The sequence below is a fragment of the Tenrec ecaudatus genome, chromosome 17 (genome assembly GCF_050624435.1).
Source record: "Tenrec ecaudatus isolate mTenEca1 chromosome 17, mTenEca1.hap1, whole genome shotgun sequence".
In the NCBI taxonomy this organism is placed as follows: domain Eukaryota; kingdom Metazoa; phylum Chordata; class Mammalia; order Afrosoricida; family Tenrecidae; genus Tenrec; species Tenrec ecaudatus.
In genome coordinates, this window is record NC_134546.1 from 16,259,737 (window position 1) to 16,282,171 (window position 22,435).

Genomic DNA, 22,435 nt, shown 5'->3' on the forward strand with positions numbered 1-22,435 from the left:
TTTCAACAATTCATATACATTTTGTTCCATGTCATTGATTACATTCTCCACAATGTGACATGGCTTCATTTACAACCCCCCACCCCTCCCTCCCGTTTCTCCTCCTCCTTCTCTCCCAAGCCTTCTGAACTTTGTCCAAGGATCAATGTCATCGTTTTGAGCTCAAGTGGTTGACTGTTGATTATGCTTTTAAACACCTTTTATTAATTGTTTTATGTTGTAATGTAAAAGTATAGAACAGGAAAACAAATGACAGAAAGGAAGCCATTCATAAACCCACCACCAGCAGCATTCTGGTCCTTTTGCATATGCTTACAGAGCGCCCACACCCTCACACGCTCGGTGACACTCACACTGGACTAGTGTTCTTCCCGACACACTACCTACCGTTAATGAATCACAGGGTGGGTGCATGGTGGCGGGCAGGGGGAGGGCAGCAGGCAGAGAAATGAGATCATCTGGCATGGCCTACATGTGTTATATCAATTTTGCTAAACGCTGGGGCCCTCAAAGACAAGCTTGCCCCTCCTACTAGGACACATGAAAAACACACAAGAGTACCTGTCAGTAGTGTTTGAAATATCGATCTTTTCCATAGAACTCTTTTTTCCCCCCTTAATCAATTCCATAGCACTCTCTAAAGGTCCCAGGACCTATGAATTAGGTAGGCTGCTTGGCTCCAGACCAGTCTTCTTTACCTACCTGGAGCGTCAGGTACTGGGAGAGGAATGAAAGGGTCAGGCACGCTTAGGAGCGGCAGGCTAGAGTCCCCAGTCTGCCCGCCCTTCCTCTGTTCAGCTGAAGTCGGTTGGAAATGGAAGAAGGGCCGAAGAGAGAGAAAGGAGACAAGGAGAAAACATCATGTAAATCTAGATGAATCCACCATCTACCAGCCCAACAGCTTAACTTACAGAGCAAGTCTACAGAGCATTAGCAGGGAGGGTAGACGCAAAGATATGAATCTAGTGTAATCTCAAGGTGCTTGAGATGCCTAATCTTGTCCTTGAACACACTACTGCGAGACACAGTTACTGATAAAGCCAGGAGAGTCATACGACTCTGAAAGCACACCTCTTCCTTAGACCCAGCAGTGTACAGTGCTCTCTCTTTCTGAACCCTTTCAGCAGCTACGGCCCACACGGTCCCTTCTGCAGGGAAACAAGCATTAGTTTGTAGTCCAGCCTGTGTGCATAAGGAACACTGGTCGTGCTCCGGGGTAAGTGCTGGACCACTAACCACAAGCCGGCAGTTCAAATCCACCAGCTGCTCTGCTGAAGATGCGTGTCTGACTCCCATCCAGGCGTACAGCCTTGGGAACTCTGTAACGGGTCACCACGAGTCAGAATCAAGTACCTGGCAATGGGTTTCAGTTTGTAGCACACATGCACCCATGACTACATCCCTCAAGGATCTGGATTCCACTGGATCACCACGGTGTCTAAATAGTGGTAGGCAGGCACACCCACAGAAAGACGGAAGTGAGACTTTCTTGTCTGTTGCGGTGAGAAAAGCCCTAACTTCTGAACTATGTTGAATGAACAACATCTGAACTATGTCAACAATACCTTTCACATAGGTTCTATATTGGACCAACTTAGAGATTTAGAGAAATCTAGACATTCTAGGAATTATCAGAGCTCTGGGTGAATCTTAGAACCGTCGAGTACAATTTTCCAGAAGAGAAAATAAAAGCCCAGGAGTTGAGAGACTGGCTAGAGATAGGATCAGAATCCAGGTCTCTTGACTTCCAATTTATCATTCTTACACACTGTACCTCATTATTACCTTTGTTCATTAATTAAAATATCATTTTGCTTTTTCTTCTTTTTAAAAATTTTGTTTTCTATAAAGTAGATCTTTACAAAACTTTTATAGAACTCTTCAGCCAGTTCTCTCACTGGTGACAGCGAACTGTAGGACCACATCCTGAGTACTGATCCCATACTGTTACTCATTGTCAAGGAGTCTGTCCCGATTCACAGCAACCCTGAGGAGACAGCAGAATTGCCTGCAGGGTCTGCAGGGCTGTAACCCTATATGGACCCTCAGAGCCGCTGGTGTGCTTGAACTCCGACTTTCTGGTTAGCAGTCAAGCACTGAGACACCGCCCCACCAGGGCCCCTTTCACAATCTTGTAAACGACGTGGGTCATGCAGTGGGCCGCTAACCTCCAGGTCAGGAGTTCCAAACTACCAGCAGCTCTTCAGGAGAAAGATGAGGCTTTTCCTCCTGTTGAGAGTTACAGTCTCGGAATCTCACAGGGGGAAGATCTACCTTGGCCGATAAGCATTGGTGAGTCAGACTCAACCCGATGGCATTGAGTTTGGAGGTTTGGTTTACATCTTATACAGTTTTTACCAGTTTCCCATCCACTCCTCTGTGTGGGCGTGTCATGCTACACAAACATATATGAATAAAGTAATGACCCCCAAATCAAGATAAAGCACTGCTCCTTTAGCACAAAATCCCTTGAGCTGCCCCTGTGGAGTCTCCCCCTACTCCTGACCACTGTCTCTCTCTTGAGACCCACCAATCTGCTCCAGTCTCTATAATTTTACCATTTCAAGAAGGTTATTAAGGTCAGGTTTTAACTAAGGCTCTTGAAAGGAAGAAGGATAAAGTCACAGCTCTGAAGTCTCAGAGTACCATGGAACAGGTGGAGTAAACTATTAAAAGAAAAAAAGCAAACTATAAAACGCTGCATACAGTATCATTCCATTTGATGCAAGTATGTATGCAGAAATGAGGCTTTCTACTCGGTCCTGTAAGGTCACTGTAAGTTGGAATTGACTTGATGGCAGTGAGTTTGTGTGATATCGTGTTGAAAAGTTTAAATATTTAGGTAGGGGGAAAAAAAGCTGCTTACTAAAGAATAATCAACAGGCATACATTCAACACAAAGGGATCTTATTAGAATTTATGGGGAATGAATTATAACCTAAGAATATTTAAAGTTGTCTCTTATCTGAGAATAACAAAAGTAGACTTTCAGGAATGCAAAGATTTAAAAGTGTATGAACTACATATATCCCGAAGAGAGTTCATAAAGAGAGGTACTCTAGTCCAATCAGAAATCCATCTTTAAAATCATAAATGATAAACATTGCGATGTATTGAAATAAATTAACCCCAAATTAAATAACCAGTAGTTATATGAGTATAAAAGTAATAATTTATAAAAATAAGATACATGAAAAAAATACATGAGAATTTCATAAGAAATTCAGTCCAAAAACCCTAGAAAAAAATCGAGGGAGTGTCAAAAAATTCATGGAAAAAAATCCCATTTTCTACGAACTTTGTGATGCTGCGTCCCTACTGGGAGAAGATCAGGATGAAGAAGGATCGGATACAGTGATGGACGGATGGAAGATGTTTTGTTATGGAGGCTGCAATTTAGAGAAATGCTTAAAGTATGCATAAATATGTTATGGAGGTTGTATAAAAGATCAAAAGAACAAATCCATTCCAAAATATGAAGGATAACAAATGAGGAAATAAAGATCACTAGTGCAGTTAGGAACAGAACAAAAACTGGTGCTGTGACTAACGAGCTGTGGCTCTTCCAAAGCCACACTCTGTAACTCTCATGTGCATGGGTGTCTGCCCCTTTCCGGGCGGGCCTGGGTAAGAAACGGTAGAAGATGCTGGTGGGATTGTCTGAGTACTGCTGACAAAGTGAACTGCGATTGTAAAATCTTGGCACTCTAACAAAGGGATTCGTCAAGTTTGCCACCCCGCTAGGTTTAAAATGCGCCACCTCAGAAGCAGGGCGAAGGGAGGAAAGAGCCAGGAGGGGAGTGTGGACTCTTGAGTCCTGTGTGTTGTCTCTTCTTGATCCAGAAGACAGAGCTGTGATGCTACAGGAGTGGTAAGAGCAGAATCGAGAGCCACAATAGAGACAGAGTGATGAGCTTCCTGGCCCATGGATCAAGTAAAGCTTCGTGCCTTCACACAGAGCCTCACTTCTGGAGTGGGATGCCTCCAGACACGGAAATGGGGGAGCCACCGATGAGAACCTTCAGGAGCTTTTAAGACATTGCCAGAGCAGGGCAGAGGCAAAGGAGCTGCATGGCCAGGTTGAGGGCCAGAGAGAGGCCTGTCTGCTAACAGGCTGGGAAGAGGACATCCTCACCAAGGACCCATCCTGAGTATTTCTGATCCTGCTAATTTTCCTTATTAGCCCCATACTTGTAAGTAGTGCCACTGACCACTGCGAGGAATTTTGAAACTTATCAGAGAAGCAGAGAGTGCCTTGGGAGGGGCCGTTGATAATCATAATTGATAAAGAAGGTTGGAGGGTAGGTGCATGTTTGACCTCAGCCTCCCAGGAATCTGCCTTGGCTGAGTTTGATTCTCCTTCCCATTGTGAAATCAGGAGGTCAGACTCTGCCCTGTACTTTAAAAACAAAAACAAACAAACAAACCACCAAGTTTTTTTTGGACAAAACTTAGCTACTATCCTAAATCTAGAGTGTATAGATAATTAATAGAAAAGAATGGGCAGGAACTAGTATATAAAAGCAATATTAGCCAAGGCAAAATGCAAGTAAAAAGCATTAAAGGGAAGAAAGATAAAGAATTATACTAGTAGAGAATACAGTCCCACAAAGGTTTGTGTGTTCTAAATATCACTGGATCACAACAGAAAATAGTTTTCAGAGACGTGAGAGTGGGGAAAGAAAAGGACGGAAACCCCAGAGGGACAGCAGGTCTCATGTACCATGCTCAGATTGTAACAGATTATTAGGTAAGCCATCCTTGTACATAGGAAGAGAGGATTGAAATGGTATCATTTCAAGTATCATGTACGGATTCTGGGAGCATTAAAAACCCAAGAAAATGCCAGATTTAAACATTATACAGACCAGACAACAAAGCTCTAAAATGGAAAACATTAAAAAGTTTGAATTAACTACTTACCACTTAAAAGTACAACTTGCAAATAATTTCAAAGTCCATTCCACAATAATAACAGCATATGACTACACCTGAGATACAGTGAAAGCACCAGAAATCACAGTTTTTTTCATGCTAGGGAAACCCACATTCACACTCTCATAAACTCAAAAACAACAACAAGACTTACTGCCATTGACTTTCAACTCCGACTCAGAGTGACCCTATAGGACAGGATTGAATGGTCCCTGTCGGTCTCTGAGACTGTGACCCTTTACAGTCTCATCTTTCCCCTGAGGAGCACCTGGGGGTTTTGAGCTGCTTACTTTGTGGTTAGCAGCCCAGTGTGTAAGCCTTATGCCACCAGGGTGTGTGCTTTCATAACAATAACCCTAAGTGATTGGGTGGGGTGCTTGCAATTGGAGGGCAGAGGAGAAAAGATAATACTAGAACATCTGTGTGCGAAAACGCCTTCCGGGATATTTTAATTAGCCTCTTCCCTCATTCCTAAATTGAAAATGACTGATTTATTGAGAGAAAACCTTATAGTCTTAAATATCTGTATCAGTTAAAATAATTAATAAATGTTCTTGATATAAACAAAGCAACATAGGAATAGGGAAATGTAATTAAATTTATTTTAATTTAAATATATATTACACAATACATATTAAATTTAAGTACATAATTGAAATATAATTTAAATTTATATCTACATTAAGATAGGGAAATGTAATTGAAAAGATAAAAGCAGAAGTATAAAAGATGAAAAGGCATAGTTTATAAATAAATTTAAAATAAATCTAAGAGCTATCTGGAAATGATTGTAAGAGAAAACCTCTGGCTAATGTCATGAAGAAAACAAAGTCCGAATGCATACACTTATAATTGATACATAGAAAACACCACAGAATGATGTGCCTAATTCTGTGTGAGAAGTTTTAAAGGACAGCTGATGCTAGGAAAACATAATGGTGGAATTTGCCTCAATTCGTGGTGAAGGGCCTGGAGCCAGAGATCTCCCGTGCATGGTCCAGCTCGGCCACTCACCAGCTCCCTGATCCTGGTGAGGGACGAGCCTGTGCCTTGGCTAGCTCAAAGGTGGGGACGATGCACCCATTTCAAAGGGTGGCTGTGAGGGGCGGAGGAGGTACCAGCACTAAGCCAAGCGGGGGCAATGCTTATGAGATGTGATCCACGAAGCGCTTACAATGTGAAACAGCAAACATGGCAGAGCTCGTGAACAATACAACTCCTGCAAGAACGAACAGTGGTCAGCAGAGGAACAGCAGGTCCCATCCGTAGGAAAGCAGGAGGGGCAATGTGCTCTCGTTCACTGTTGATGGAAACAGAATCTGTACAGGACTCTCGGATGTGACGGGGAAGTAAGTATTGAAAGCCTTAAAAGACACGCCCTTTTTCATCTGGCAAATAATCGCCTTGAGGTGATCGTAAAGAAATGGCAAAGGAAGTAACAGAGGTTTTGCATGAAGAATGTGTGTATGAGGAAACCATGGGAACCAGCTCAGTCCTCATCAGACAAAAACCAAGTCAACCGATTGCGGCCAAGTCGACCCCACGTGTGGCATTCCTAGAGAAAGTTCCCAATGTCGTCGGTAGTCACGGAAGCAGACCTGCCCTCACAGTCAGTGTGTACACACCAACACCCATGCACACTCAGACACACAGTTTGGTAGAGTTCCAGACAGTACAAACCATCTAATTCTTGAACGTATTCAAGTCATTCCAAGAACCTAAACAGCCATGAGATGTGAGCAGAGTGAACCAGGTCGCCGGGGGAGGGCGGCCTGGAGTTACTGTTAGGAAGCTGCAGGCACCCCGCGGCTTATTGTGCCGTCCTTTACTGAGCTGAGGTGATATGGAGTTGATTGTTTTCAATAAATTACAGATTTGTGGCCAGCCTGTGTGGACCAAGTCTATCAGCACCGTTTTCCTGACAGCATACGCTCACTTTATACCTCTGTGTCACCTTTTGGTAATTCTCACATTGCCAACTTTTTCAAAATGCTACTGCAGACTTAATAGAACACAGTTTAACGTAAGCATGCCCTTAATGTGCACTGAAAAACCAAAATGTCAGTACGACTTGCTTTCATTGGGATATCTGCTTGACTGCACTGGTCTGGAAGGGAGCCGCAGCTCTCTGAGGCTTGCCTGCAGTGTCCCTCAAATGCAAAAATAGACACGTTGTCTATGAAACAGAGAACAGCTGTGTGTAGATATTACTGCTGGATGAGCCTGTCCTTTAAACTCAAAGGGATTCTACAGTTTTCTCCGTCCCTCAGTTTTTGCTTGGGAACCTCACGACTGAAAGAAAACCTAATTTAGAGGCTCGCCGGGTTGCTAGTTATCCGTGTGCTGCCAAACCGCACGGTTTAGTGTTTGTCATACTAACCAGCTCCAGCAGAAAACGAGGACGCTGCAAAAGCATCGCCTTGTGCAGGCTGGAAGCCAGGGATCAAACTCTCAGCCGAGCCTCCGAGCTTCTCCGGATGTTTGCCTGGAGGGACAAAACACCGCTCAGTTCGTGTCAGCCAGAATCTTCTGTAATATACTCTCTCTCTCTCTCTCTCTCTCACACACACACACACACACACATCACACACACACACATCACACACACACACACGACAAAACACCGCTCAGTTCGTGTCAGCCAAAATCTATCTTCTGTAATACTCTCTCTCTCTCACACACATACACACACACACACACGACAAAACACTGCTCAGTTCATGTCAGCCAGAATCTATCTTCTGTAATATTCTCTCTCTCACACACACATACACACACACACACACTCTCCCCCTCCCCCCTCCTCTGACTTCTTGACTTGATTTCTTTTACTGAATTATGGCAACATATCCGCTACTCAACGATCCCCGTCTCATCATGCCAAGGACTGAAGAGGAAGGAGGGCTTTCAGAGTCAGAAGAGACAGGATAGAGCTAAGCCCCAAAGCGAACCACGTCGCTCAGAGCAGAATGTGTCCGGCCATTACTCTGAACACATTTCATTTTATATATATCATTCCAGGGCAAGGAGGCATCTGTTCTCCCTGCTGGGAAGCAGTTTTGAACCCATGAATGACAGGAGGGCGTGCTGGGGAGAGCAGTCCGGTGGCACTGTGAAGGACAGTCATGCTAGTAGTTCAATGTAGAGGCTGATAGAGCTGAACAGTGCGAAGACAGGAAATTAAAAATAGACTGAAGAAAACAAAACAAACAAAAAACAATCCCAAAGACCAGTTAATTTGATGCAAACAAACAAACAAAAAGAATCCAACTGAAACTATAGGTTTTCAACAGCCCATGAACATAATTCTATTTGTGCCTTTAATAATCATTGGCACACAAAGCAATGAAACTGAGTTGTCAAAGTTAAATTCCATGTGTAGAAGCCAAGAAAGGAGTAAGGTGTGCCTGGCCCAAGCCATGGTATCCCAGCACCCCCACAGTTGTTTTTTTTTTTTTTTTAGGGGAGAGTGCGAACACAGTCCCCCACTACCACAAATTATGCAGTCGAGTTTCCCACATTTGGGGAAATCGCAGGGGTCAGCACATCCGGAGTGCAATGGATAAGCCTCGCCCTGGGAAAACCACCTTCGTGATCATGGTATCTCCCCTGCCAGGTAAGTATCACCCCCACAGTTTTATTGGCATATAATTCACCTATCATACAATGTGATAGTTTAATCCCATCAAGAAGAGTTGTACAATTACCACCACTGTCAGTTTCAGAACCTTTTCTTCATTCTTGTGCTCACTGTTACTAGCTCCCCATCCCCCCAGCCTCCCCTGGCACACCAACAAGGAACCATTAATCCAGTCACTGTCTCTCTAGATTTACCTACCCCGGATTTCATGTAAGCCAGGCTGTTTTCAGTCCCCTCGTCTGCATGTGACAGTTGGACACTGGGTAAGAAAGACTAAAGAAGAACACTGTGTGCTGGAGAAGAATACTGAAAGAGCCATGGACTGCTACAAGGACAGACAGATCTTAGAAGACGTAGAACCAGAATGGTCCTTAGAGGCAAGGAGGGTGAGACGTCACGCTTGGTAAGGTGCAGGGGCAGCGAAAGGAGGGAGGCCCTCGAGGAGATGAGTGAGGCCGTGGCTATAACACTGGGCTCGGACACAGGGGCAGTTGTGAGGATGGGCCAGGACCGGGCAGCGTGTGGTTCTGTTGTGCACAGGGTCGCTATGGGTCGGAAGCGGCTCCACGGGACCTAACAGCATCAACAAGGCTAGAATGTTTCCTCACTAGGTCATAGCATTCAGTGGGTCCTGAGTATTCCCGTACCTGGGCTTTTGTCTTGCAGGTGAACTCATCATACTGCAGTATTTTCTAGGGCCTCTGCTGCTGATTTTCAAAAGGAGAGAGATAGTGTGTATGTGTGTGTGTGTGTGTGTGTGTTGCCTTCAAACATAGGCACCGTGAGGGTGGGAATGTCACCTTCTCTTTATTTGCTCTCTTTTCCGTGGTCAATCAATAGCAACGTGAACCTCTGACCACAGAGGAAAACTCAATGTCCACAGGAGGGCAAGCTCACCTGGGCAGGTCGCCCCTACTTTCTGGGACAACTCTCAGTGAGACAGACTGACCCAGGAGCTGCAGCAATGGCCTCAGGCTCGTCAACACTCGTGCAGACAGTGCAGGTCAGGCAATGCTGCCCTCTGTTAGACCTAAGCTGGTGCCCTTTCACAACAACCCTACTGAAGAGGAAGGAGGGGAAGGGGCTGCCATCACACGGACACTGCCATCCAGTTCTATGTGAACCCCCCCAAACTTTCTTCCCTAACACCCACACACTCCTCACCCCCACCCCGAACAGACCAGACTTCCTTGAGGACGAAGGGCCGTAAAAAGGTACCGGGGGAAGCAGGCCCAGATCGGTCTTTTCCCATGCACACCTCCCTGGAATGAACGCTCACACCTGGCCTTTCCCAGCCTGGAGAACGTGGGACTGAGAATCAAGAAAGGCGCTGCCGCTGCCTCACCTTCCCCCAGCTCCCTCACCCTCCCCCAGCTCCCTCACCTTCCCCCAGCTTGGCAAAGTCCTTGTTGAGCAGCTCTTCAGCCGTGAGCTTGGAGAAGTTGTCGTCATCGAAGGGATTCCACGGGGAGCCCTCTGAGGGCTTAGAAACGTTCTGCTGGGAGGTCCGAGGGGAGCCGGAAGGCGTGGTGGTTGCAGACCTAGGGAGGTGCCCGCCCCCGGGAAAGGAAAAGACATATGAAAGTTGAACCAGAGTCACCCCCTTCCCTCTGCTTCAGGATCATACTCTTTTCTGAGTCACCCAGTGGTCCCCCAGGGTGTTTTTTCTAAAGGAGCGTCCACAGCAACCGAACAGCTTCTGCACACGCCCTTTGTCTTGTGAATCAGGGTCTCCTGTTCTTTATGACTCACTGTCTCCCACTAGTTCTGTAATCGCTTGCTTCCTTGGGTGCTTTTGGCTGTGTCTCCTTTCAATTTGGACTTCCATGGCAACCTGCGCTTAGGTTTCTGCACCCTGCGGTGCCCACCCTGACAGCCACAATGAGTGACCCCTGGACAGACTGCCTCCCGTTTTCAGGAACTGACGTGTTTGGAATTAAAGGCATCGCCAGTGGCCACCCTCACAATTAGAGAGGGCACAATGTGCTTCAAAGTCACCGTGACCTGATTTCCTTAGTCTCTCTTGACCTTCTTTTTAGTTTGGCCAATGACTTGCTTTAGAGGTTGTTAACTTTAGAGGTCATGATTCCAAGAAAGCCGAGCGAGAATTGTACTGACACTGTCCTGATTCAGCAGTCACTGAAACCCACTTTCCGGTGGCCACAGAGCCCGTCACTAGCTTTGCAGAGGTTGACAAAGATGCGCTCCTTGTCTTGGAGAAACTCACAGGCCAGGTCGACCAAACACACCACGAGTGGGGAGAACACACTGTGATGCCTGCTCCAAGAAGGCAGAGACAAAACGACACTGGCACAGCGCACTGAGCCGAGAAGGTCCAAAGAAAAGGCTTGTTTGATGAACAAACAAGAATCACCTCAGCGGACAAGGGGACAAGGAGGACAGGGCACCAGATGGGCCAAGTGCTTAGGAGGGTGAAGAGGGGTCTACAGGGTGGTGTGAGTGGCCTTCATGGGCTGGCTGGTGAGCTCAGAGACCCTTCCACAGGTGGAGGGGAGCCAGTGGAGAGGACTTTTCAGCACCGAGAGAATGGGTCAGATCACGAGTTTACAGAACCCCAGAGCGCGGGATGAGTGAGGACAGGGAAATGGGGAGCAGGCAGGAGAGGGCTTCTTCAGCCCAGTCTGGCACATGCACCACAGACAAATTCGGGTTCTTATTGAACACACATACATAATCACACACAGGCAGGCACAGACGCACAACAATCATGCACTGTGGCAGGCCTGGCCTGCAAAAAGAAGACAGACAGACAGACAAAGGGGAAGGACTACATACTTGGACTTATTGAGACTGGCCTCCGCCGCAGCAGCTTGGAGCAGTTGAGTTGATTTGCTGGCGGGGACCCCAAAGACTGCACTGTGGGTTACGTCACTGAGAATTCGCCGGTGCCCGGCACGTTGGGTCTTGGGGGAGGATGGAGGAGTGAGAGAGCCGAGTTTCTGCCCCTGGACGGCAGGAGGGGGTGTTGTCTGAACCTTTGGCTGTTGTCTTATGGGGGCTTGAATCTGCTAGGGAGAGAGGTGAAAAGTTGTCCAAAAGAAAAACAAATAAATAGACGTAACAACAAGAGGCACATGAGAGTTAACACAGGACTCAAACAGCTTCGTCAGTTGCTCCCGGAAAGAAAAGCTAGGTGCTGACGGTGTGAGCTGCCAGTCCTGGGAGTGACAGCAGCCTGCCATTTCCCTGGCACTTTTGAACGCCCACCTGACTCTGGGGCACCAGTGCAACACACAGGGTAGCCTGAAGCAATTCGACGGCCAAGGCAACCCAGAGTTCCAGAGATCTAGAATGCATCCTAGCAGGGGCCTGTCTGCTTCTGAGGTCACACAGGAACTGGTCCAGCAGACTTCCCAGTGCAGGCCTGCTGGCCCCACATCTACAGCTGATGAAGGTGATCCGCCACGGCAGCTAGAGCACATGTGAGCAGGACGTCTCTGGGAGAGAGTCCTCTCTCTGACCACGGCAAGCCTGTGGTCAGAACACTACGGAGAGTAAAGCAACGGCAGCGCTTGGGCTGCGTGCTCGTTTGCAAGGCTGTGTGCGTTGTTAATGGGGTGGGTCTATAAGACCTGATGGCTGTGCAGCCCTGCAGAAAAATCCATGCACAGCACCCGGGCGGAGGGACTGGCTTAGGCCAGTCTTCAGCTTGGAATAGACTCTGGGGAACCAAGTAGCAAATCTAAGATGCGGAAAGAGACGAGAGCCTTTTTGATGATGGCTGAGCTCATCACACAGAATCCTCGGGGTAAGAACCTTTTTTGAACACGGTCCTGCTGTCACTACAGAACAAACAGGCGGGGACATCCTGGAAGCCACAGTTAGTCCTTAAGCACAGATCACCATCATGGCGCTAGACCCCAGGGAGAAGGAACAACAAACAACGTCAGGAGAGCCAGCTAATCCTTTTCCTAATTCTGACAGGCCAGATATAGAATAGCCTAGCGTATTCATGCTCTGGGACTTAAATCGCCTTCCCACCCAGCCCTTCATCTCAGCCTAGAGCTGCCTCTCCAAGCCTGCCTATCACTTTCACATTCTGTGTCTTCAGGTGTATGTCTTCCGAGAGATCGGGGATTCAGGTGGACCCCAGCTCCTTGAGCTAGGATGCTCATCACTCCCTCATGGCCATCATGTTGGTTCCGACAGAGGCAAATGACCCCCGTGGGTTTCTGGGAGTGTACTTTTTTAAGGTTCTCCCTCAGAGCGGGTAGTGGTTTCAAACTGTGGATCTTGCAGTTAGCAGCTCCACCTCGAGCCTGTTAAGCCAACCAGGGCTCTCAGACGCTTACAACCTGGGATTTCCTAAAGTGTGATAACCGAAGGTCTGTGGGCCAATCTCACCTGACGCTCGGCGGGGGAACGTGTGGCAGCCGGCTTCCATAAAGGTTACAGCGTTGGAAGCCCCATGGGGCCAGTTCCTTCTGTCCTTTAAGGTTGTTATGAGTCAACATAGACTTGGTGACAGTGGGTACATTAACTGAGACTTGAAAAAAATCTACTGAGCTCTATCTTGTACCTGAGTGAGTTCACCAACCACATCACCAACAGGCTGACTGACACAATACAGTGAAACAAATCCACAAAAGGCAGGACCTGAGCAATGAGGAAACCTGCCAGAGAAGGAAAGTGCCAGGATCTTCCACTGATAGGAAGCAATAAGACTGCATGCTTGCTGTCAAAGGTGGGAGAACTCGCAAGACGCAGAGAAACACAGTAGGCCCTTTGAGTTTGCTTATTGCTGGGAGTTTGAGACACTTATTGCCATGAACACGGCACTTAGCTATTGAGACTCACCGTGAAAACGTCAAGAGTCGGAACTCCATAGAACTGCCTCCTGCAAGGATCTTACACCTCTAACACCCAGCGAGCTTTCCTTCTCTGAGAGAGCTCTGCCGTGCACACATTCCTGCTTTTGCAGGTTTTCCCTGTAAGGTTCTAATGTGACTCTAAATAAGGTTAGAAGAAAAACAGTGCAGTGCACTTCCGACAGCACAGCAGACTGTCCTGTACACACAAGCAGAGCTGCACCTGCACAACCTCCTCCAGGGTCTGTGGCACCCACTGAGGTCACAGCGCGGCAAGGCGTGCACGGATCAAATCATGTCCCCATAAAATGTGAGTCAACTTGGCTAGGCCGTGATTTCCATGCTATGTGATTACGCTCCATTTTGCGATGTGCTGTAAACCCTAACCTGTAGGATGTGAATGAAAGAGCCCTGGCAGCTTCGGAGCATGATGAGTAAGTCTTGGGTTGCTAACCACAAGGTCAATGGTTCAAACCCACCAGCCATTCCATGGGAGAGAGTTGAGGCTATCTGGTCCTAGAGTTACAGCCTCAGGACCCTATCACAGGGCTGATATACAGCAGAATTGACTCGGTGGCAGTAAGTTGAGAGTTGTTTTTCAATGAGCTGCTGGTACACCACTGAGACAAGAAACAGGAGTAGGTTGTATCTTGAGTCAATCTCTCTTGAGATTAATCCCGGGAGTATAGACTGCAGGACAAGAGCCAGGGCAGCGTGAGTCTCTTAGACCCAGGGTCCCCTCTAAGGGATGCTGGGTCACATACACTGAACAAAAACAGGACCTTCCTCCAGAACAGAGACAGCGAGAGTGAGAGCGAGCGAGCGAGCTTCCCCGCGAGCTGGGACTCGGATGGTTAGCCACCTCAACTGCGTTAGAACAACGGTGGAAGCCAGCTATTTGCATGATTTCTGATGCCGCGCCAGATAGCAAAGATGGAATTTGGCACCAGCAGAGTAAGACGCTGCTCTCACAGAGACCTACACTGTGGAAGTGATTTTGGAATTGGGGAAGGCTAGAGGCTGGAAGAATGTTAAGATGCCTAATAATGGCGAGTGCCTTAGGAAAGTCACAGCAGGCTGGTTTGAAAAGGGGGAACTGTGGGTGTTGAGGGCCCAGAGGGAAGGGGGGAGTGTGACACTGGAGAAAAGACGGCACCGGGGCAAGAAGTGCTGGCAGAGAAATGGTGGCAGCAGAACCAAGAGACCAGTCGAAGAGGGCCCAGGAGCTGCTCTCAGAGTAAAAGGACAGTGTCTCTGGGTCAGCTGGTAAAGCTAGACTTGCCAACCCACAGAGCAAGAGAGCTGGACACTTTCCAGCTGAGGCTCACTGGCAGCACAGGGTATCTCTGGACACTAAAGAGCTTGGTCAAGATCAGAGCAGGGCAGGGCAGTGTAAGAGGCCTGAGGGGCTGAGGAACGGTGTTGAAGTGAAACATCTTGCTATGGCTCTGCTATCCATTTCTCTGTAACTCCCACCAAACGATTGGGTGGGACCATGCAAATGAGGTGTAGGGGACTCTAAATCAAGGTCTGGTCAGTTTTGCCATTCCATTGGGGAGAAGAATGAGGCATCCCACAAGCTGGAAGAGAGAACTCCTGGGACCGTCATGGAAGAAGGGCCACCAGGAGCACATGTTCTTTCAAGACCCCTGCCTGAAGTGGCAGGGCAGCAGAAGGCATGCCATGCGAAGCCTGGGGGCACCAGAGCAGAGGAGCTGCAGGGCTGAGACCACAGAGCATCAGACCGTGTGGCAGAGCAGTGGATGGGTTACCTGGCCGAAGCAGCAAGACAGAGAGGCCAAGGGACCAGGTTGCTGAGGGGCTGAAGACCAGAGAGACATGGCTGCTGGCTGAGGAGAGGTGCTGCAATGGACCAGACTGTGTCCTAACTGTTTGCTGATCCTGACTGGTGGCAAACTGCCAACTTCCCACAAACCCTCGGCCATCATGAACGGTGTGTGCAGCTTTGTGGGGCCATTGCAATGGACTACTGCACCCAGTACAAAGTGGAGTGTTGTGAGCGGATTGGCTGGTGTCCCAAGAGGGCAAAGAGATGGAGATTGGGCACATGTCTGACTCCTGACTTGTGGACTTGGCCTTGGGCTGGTGTGGGGATGGATTCTTCTCCCCACTGAAGGCAGAAGAGGTCCGATGTGGCCTCCGCACGGTTTTCTCAGGAGCCACAGGCCAAGGAACCAGAAGTTGGAGACCAGGAGCACAGGAAGCCGGGCTGTCCAGTCTGGAAGAACTGGGCACAGCTTCGGTTGTCTCAAAGGGTGGAACCCCAGCCTGCTGTGTCTCAACAGATGGACCTAGAGCCTCCTAGGCTTCCAAGTGCCAGATCCTCACCAACTCAGTTCCAGAGCATGTGCGGGGGAAGGGGCTAGAGGTGCTGCCTAAAGCTGAGGAAGGCAGGGCCAAGAGGCCCTAGTATGGGGCCTACGGGCCAAGGGAAAGGGCTGCCACTCTGCTGCGTGAGGAGAACAGGGCTGGTTGAAGCCAAGGGGCAGAGCAGTTGTCAGTGTGGACCTGGAAGTCAGATCTTTCGCTCGGGCCAAAGGGTCTCCACCTAGAATCCAGATGACCTGACCGACACTCAGAGTCATGAGGCTCTAGGTGGCCTTAGGGAACAGAGGGTTGAAAGCTCGTAGAGTGGTCCTGCTGAGGTGCTGACTTGCTCGGCATCCATTTTTCCTTCTTGCTCTCTAATCTCTCCCATGTGTAATGGACTGCCTACAGTGTCTGCTCCACCACTGTAGTTTGGAAGCAGATAAATTATATTCTAGCTTTCACCAGTTCAGCAATGAAGAATTTTGCCTCAAGACGAAATTTGGACTTGGAGTTGACTGACCATTTGGGGGATGAAAATGGTACGAGGGGGTGAAATTTTGCTTATATTCCTGAGCAAAGACAGGAATTTGGGGTGGGGGGAGAAAGCTGGAATGTCATAGATTGGTGTGTATTAACCCTGACCAACCCCCCAAATGTGTTACTTGGCTGGGCCACGGTTCCCAGTATTGTGCAAGGCGTTGCATGGCACAGCAGCACCAGATAACCGAAGACAAGAGCAAAATGGGACTTGTCTAGTTCTTGGAATTCAAAATATTTTTTCTCCAAAAATGGCACTCAACTGTTGAGTCTCTATTTTGAAGCACATTTTCCTCTCCTCTTCCCTCTTCTCCCCTAAGCAGCATACAGGGAATGGGCGTCTGAACCACGAGGACACTTCGGCCTACTGTAAACCGCCTGCCTCTCGGCCTCCCCACACGGGTCGGGGTACGACTGTGTGAAACAGAAGTTTCATAGGCTGCTTTTCCGAGGGAGACCACCGGACCTGTCTTCTGAGGAGCCTCTTGGTGGACTTCCTCCCCTAACTTTGCGGTTAATAGCTGAGCCCATTAACTGCCCTCCCCAGGAACGTTGTCCTTCTTAAAGCAATCTGATATGACACGGCCACACTCCGGTCACCTGCTCTTCACCACAGCCCTGCCACGCACTCTGCCATTCTCACTGGACACGGAACAAACAGTCCAGCCTCCTCGCTCTAGACCAAGGCGCACGGAGGTTGGGCATTTGGCAGAGGGGCAGAGAGTTAACTGGGGGTAGAATCCCTGTCGCCTGTCTGCAGAGTAAGCTCTTTTCTGCACCACAATTCCTCCTGGTTCAGATGCAGCCTTAGACAAAGGGGAGAGGGGCAGACATTAAACTCAGATGCTGATTTTAAAAGCTAAATAAATTAGAAAAGGGGCACAATCGCATGAAGGAGCAAGAGGAAATGGGGGAACGGTCGCCTCACATTCTGCTGCACCTCTCTGTGGTCGTTCCTCTAAGTGCGGTTGTCCCCAGAATTCTCTGTCTCTTTTAAGATTCTCCCCTAAGGCTTGTTCAGACCGGTGTGCAGACTATCGCTACGGATTCTGATGGCCGCACAGGTGGGGTCCTCAGCATCCGTGGGGCTGCTGTTAGCAAGAATGTGACCAACATCCCTGGCAGACAGACATCACTCTTGTGGATTTGCTTGCCATGGCTGCAGGGTGGTCAGGCCTGCCCAGGGTCATCAGAGAAAGGATGGTTCAGAGCTGGGAAGTGCTCAGCTCTGGGCCGCGGCACAGTCTGTTCCTGTGCCCCCCGCCCTCTGGACCAGCACACTGCCCCAAGTATCTGTCCACTGAGAGGAGACGCGGGAGTCGTGCCAGATGGACATTTCTGTCCAGGGAAAGCAAGGGGAACCTCGCAAGAAGCGCAGCCAGTTGGTTGCTTTCTCACCGCGGAGGACGCAGACCAGGATCCTTTGCTTCCCGCCTCGGCTGGGCTGTTGTTGTCAGTTTCCCAGTTGATAAAAGGAAGGGACTGGGCTGGGTCGCTGAGATCATGTATGTATTTTGGAACTCTTGTTCCCTTAGCAAGAAGAACTTCTTGCCAAACAACAAGCAGAAAACAAGAGGCACTGTCTGCCTCCCTCCTGCAGGAAAGTAGAGCCGTTTTCAGAAGGGAAGGTGTTAAGACAGGGAGTGCACTTGTAGCTGAGATGCAAAGAGGGCAATCTATTTACGGCGCTGCTTCCTTCTGAAGCACCGTGGCTTTCTGGTTTAACATGGGCAACCGAATTCTACTAGGAATCAGTACTCAGGATGGTTTCTTACTGTTCTTTCCCTCACCTACGAGTTGGACTTCCCTGGGAATAAGAAAGGAGCAGTGATGTTCTATTGGCTGCTTATGTCAAATTATTTTTTCCTGTTACCATATGGTTGGGAGAGATAAGCAGAAGAAAATCTGCATACAGAATACAGCTCATGTATTAAAGGCAAAACATTCTGTGCCAGAGAATGACAAAACTACGGGGCCCATGTCTATCAGGTGAAGATTTAGGCGTTTTGAGGCGATACTTGTTAGCCAATACCTACAAGCAGACACACCCAACTTCTAAACGGACAAGATGGCTCAGATCATTGGATCTGTAGATGCTCAGTGACTGGGCCACTGGGGACACTGTTGTCCCAGGCAAGCCGGCCGTGAAGAGTGCTGTGTGGCAGGTTTAGATGACGAGGCTAGCCACGTCACTCAAGACAAAGACTAGCCCATACTGCCAAGGCTCACGGTAGAGGTGGGGCCACAGGAACCTCCAGAGGCTGGGAAGAGGCACGATGGATCTAGTTGTCTCTTGAAGAAAGAGAAAAGGATTTGCTCTAATTCTAGTGAGCTCCTGGACTGCTCAGCAGTGCCCCGGACACCGTGAGCCCCTCTTTAGGCCGTCGAATCCCAGGGTGATGCCTCAGGATGCTCAGCATCGCTAGCACCTGAGAATAATGTTTGCCCCCAATCTCTCGTCTACAGAAAGCCTGCGCATTGGCGGCATCCAGGAAAGATCAACTACTTTAACCAGTTGGGTAGGGAAACAACCTGGGCCTAGCTGCGAGACCCCCTCACCATCTGCCGCAGCCTCTTTTCTGCCTTCTCCTCCAGCCCTCTCTGTTGTCAGGCTCGGCCCTGGTGGCTTCTTACCGCGGTCTCCTGGGCAGGAGCTGGCTGTGGGGTGGCCGGCTGTGCCTGGGGCTGCTGTCCTGCTGGCGCAGTGGTCTTCTGCTGCAGAGCAGCTTGCTGAGTCATCAGCTGCTGTGGATGCAGGTTTGTGGCCTGCTGCTGCTGCTGGTAGAAGTTCTGTATCAGCTGCTGCTGCGAGCCTCCTTGCGAAACCACAGGGAACTGAGCAATCGCTGGTTGCTGGGCTGCTGGATGGACTGCCTGGAACTGAGCAGGAGAGAGCGGCAAGAGCTGAAGCGGAGAATGAGCGTCTGCTCCTGTGCTGGCAGCACGCTCCACAAAAGACGAATGACTCGGTCAGAACCAAGGCTAGCGCCGGAGGCCAAGGAGCAAGGGCTGGCAGAGAGAAGCCTTTTAGCTAGGCTGATTGACCTCCAAGACCTTCCAATAAAAACATCAGCATCTTTCACGGCCAGGCCACAGCCAGCGCACCTCGATTGCTTCCTGCACTTCCAATTGAGCCTCCACGTGGGCGTCCATGCCTGACCTGGGGAACCTACCTCACCAAAGGCTGTGCGTCCCACAGGCCGGCGTGTGGCAGAGTGATCCCTCAATGAAGAGTCAGTGCGCTATTCGCTTTTCAGAAGTAATTCCTCTGAAGGGGATTGGGAAGGGTCAAGACTTAGAATGAGCCTCTACATGCAAATAATGAAACAATGATGGCAAGTAAACTAACAACCCAAGTGCCAGCCCTGCAATTAAGATGCCTCCCAGGCCATTCGGAAAGTTGTGTCTCCCCTCTCGGCCTTGGTCAGTCTCTCCAATCTCGAAAGAAAGGAGCCCTGGGGCAGTGATCGTGCACTCCGCTGCGAGCCACACCAGGCTCACGCTTGGGCTCACTGGCTGCTCAGCGGGAGAAAGACGAAGCCACGGGCTCCGCAAAGGGGCACCGTCTGCCCTGTCCTGTCGGGCGTCAGCATCAGGGTCTACTTGCCAGCAGTAAAACTCCTGAGTGAGATCTTTGACTCTAGTGCACGTAGTGATACATTGAGCTTACATGAAAAACGAATTACTTAATGCCGTAGTCGCTGGTAAGCTTTCCAAGACTAAGACGGCTTCTAATATATATGCCCCTGTTTTCCATCGCTAGAGACAATGGGCTAGGTACACAAACAATGCCGAGAAAGGCTCTACTGAGTTACAAAATATAAAGAAATTCAAGACCTTGTCTTTGAATGTCCCAAATACAGTTATTAGCTATACTGCTAACAGTTCATGCGAATGAAGCCGCAGATATCGAAGTGCTGATTAGAAAGAATGGTGTCTGGGGTCTTTAAGCCGTGTCTTAAAACAAGCATCTCTCTAAGTGAGGCAGCAACTAAGGACGCATGGAGGAAGCGCATCATACATTAGCCCGTGTGATCATCCTAAGATTGTAAACTACAAAATCGAAATCCAAAGGAGGGAATGGTGTCAGAGTTTAAATTGTGAACACTTGGTTTGCAGAAGGCTGCGGTTGGCAGTAGAAGCCCAAAACCCATTTGAAGGGCCCTCCCATGGATTCAGGCTCCGGTGACTTCCCAAGACCCCAAGCTGAGGGATGTGCATGGGCTTGAAGTCACACAGCTCCTGTAAAAATGTAGTCTCGGAGACCCGACCTAGGGCGCCTGAGTTAGAGTCAATGAGATGACCGTGGGTGTATATTTAGAATGGAACACTCTGTACACAGGAATGAGGACTATCTATATGGAAGAGACACAATTCTTACAATTTAATTTTGGAATGATGTAAATGTTTTACTTTTCTGTAAGATAAAACACATCAAAATGTAAAAATCGGATCTAAAAATCGAAAGGAAAGCAAACAACTGTGGCACTGTGGAGCAGACACTGGCGAGCTGACAGCAAGGGCAGGGGTTCGAATCCACCAGCTTTTCCTCAGGAGAAGGATGACGCGGTTTGCTCCTATAAAGATTCATGGCTTCACCCAGTCGGGGTGCAGTGTGGCATTGATGAGACACACAGCTTTCCGCTGGTTTTTTAAATGCTCCCCCCGCCCCACTATCATGACCGTAATTCTACCTTACAAATCTGGCTAGACCAGAGCATGTACACGGATACAGATAAGAGCTGGAAGCACAGGGAATCCAGGACAGATAAACTCCTTGGGACCAAGATTGAGAGTAGCCATACTGGGAAGGTAAGGGGAAGGTGGGGGAAGAAAGGGGGAAGCGATCATAATGACTTACCTTTAACCCCCTCCCAGGGGGACGGACAACAGACAAGGGGGTAGAGGGAGACATTGGACAGTGTAAGACATGAAAAAATAATAACAATTTGTAAATTATCAAGGGTTCATGGGGGAGGGAGGGAGGGAGGGAAGGGGAAAAAACGAGGAGCTGATACCAAGGTATCAAGTAGAAAGAAAATGCTTTGAAAACGATGATGGCAACATATGTACAAATGTGCTTGAGACAATGGATGTATGTATGGATTATGATGAGTTGTATGAGCCCCAATAAAATGATTTAAAACAAAGATTCATGGCCTTACACACCCTATGTAGGGTTGAAAGGAGTCAGATTCAACTCCATGGCAGTGGGCTTGGGTTTGGGAGTTGGTGCATCAAAATGATTTTTTTATGATGTATATCCTCTTAGGAAAAGAAAACAAAAAATGTTTTAAAAAACAAATATTTTGTAGTGGTATATGAGAAAGCCTAGAAGTAATAACCAGTCTATGAGCAGATGAGTATTCCTACCACCAAGATTATGGTTTTTAAGTATCATTTCTGGTAAAAGGAAGCAGCTTTCTGAAGAACAGGCTTGTTGCAGGTTGAGTGCCCAGTACGCCTTGGATACTGGTTGTACTTTACTGGCCAAAGCAGAGAGAAGCTGAGCATCAAAATGAAGAACTGTTAAAGAGCTTCAACGCACTGAAACACATCACATGCCAAAATCCACGACATCATCCTAGTAGCAAACTCAAAGCATCTCATTCCTCTTCCTCCTGTGATGCTGTGGTTAGGTTCAGTGTCAACATGGCAGGGCCAAGATGCCCAGTGGTTGGCACTCAAAACCTAGTCATCACTGCCATTCAGCTGTAGGCAGATTGGGGTGAGGTGTCGCGCCTTTGCTCAGGTCACAGTTTGCTGCGATAAATTGGCATGATGTTTTCTCGGGGCTGGGGCCTGCTGTCATGGTAAGTGGATGCTGTCACAGAGCTTTCTGGTTTGCTTTTGGCTGGGTCTGGGTTCTGCATCTGGCTTACTGACCTTGGTTCTTTGGACTTTAGCCTATCACCTGTCCTACTGTCTGCTGATCCTGGAGTTGTCAGCGGCCTAACATCTGTCCTGCCGACCCTGGATTCATTGACTCTGCAGCCACCATCCTGGCCTGCGGGCCCTGGATTCACTCACCTCTAGAGCCACTGGTCTGTCACCTTCCTGCTGATCTTGGTTTATCAAGATCAAGTCAGGAGACTTCACCTAATATCTGGCCCATGGACTTGGAACATGCTCACTTCCACAATTGTGTGAACCATTTCTTGAT

At 48.6% G+C, this 22,435-nt stretch overlaps 1 protein-coding gene and 1 non-coding gene across 21 annotated transcripts in view; both read right to left on the reverse strand.

Annotated features, from left to right (window-relative positions):
- Nucleotides 1-22,435, reverse strand: part of AAK1 (AP2 associated kinase 1) — a 185,952-nt gene that overhangs the window by 25,008 nt on the left and 138,509 nt on the right. For 11 of the 20 annotated variants that reach the window (XM_075535449.1, XM_075535445.1, XM_075535448.1 and 8 more), the window contains exons 13-17: nt 18,907-19,152; nt 11,372-11,604; nt 9,959-10,116; nt 7,316-7,420; nt 703-798 (exon numbers count right to left, since the gene is read on the reverse strand). In XM_075535449.1, the coding sequence (XP_075391564.1) occupies nt 703-798; nt 7,316-7,420; nt 9,959-10,116; nt 11,372-11,604; nt 18,907-19,152 (838 nt within the window). The remainder of the gene's footprint in view (nt 1-702; nt 799-7,315; nt 7,421-9,958; nt 10,117-11,371; nt 11,605-18,906; nt 19,153-22,435) is intronic. The other 9 variants (XM_075535447.1, XM_075535450.1, XM_075535455.1 and 6 more) reach the window with 3 other exon arrangements.
- Nucleotides 8,396-8,559, reverse strand: LOC142431273 (U1 spliceosomal RNA). Its single transcript, XR_012780803.1, has one exon. It is a non-coding gene; the product is annotated as a U1 spliceosomal RNA (small nuclear RNA).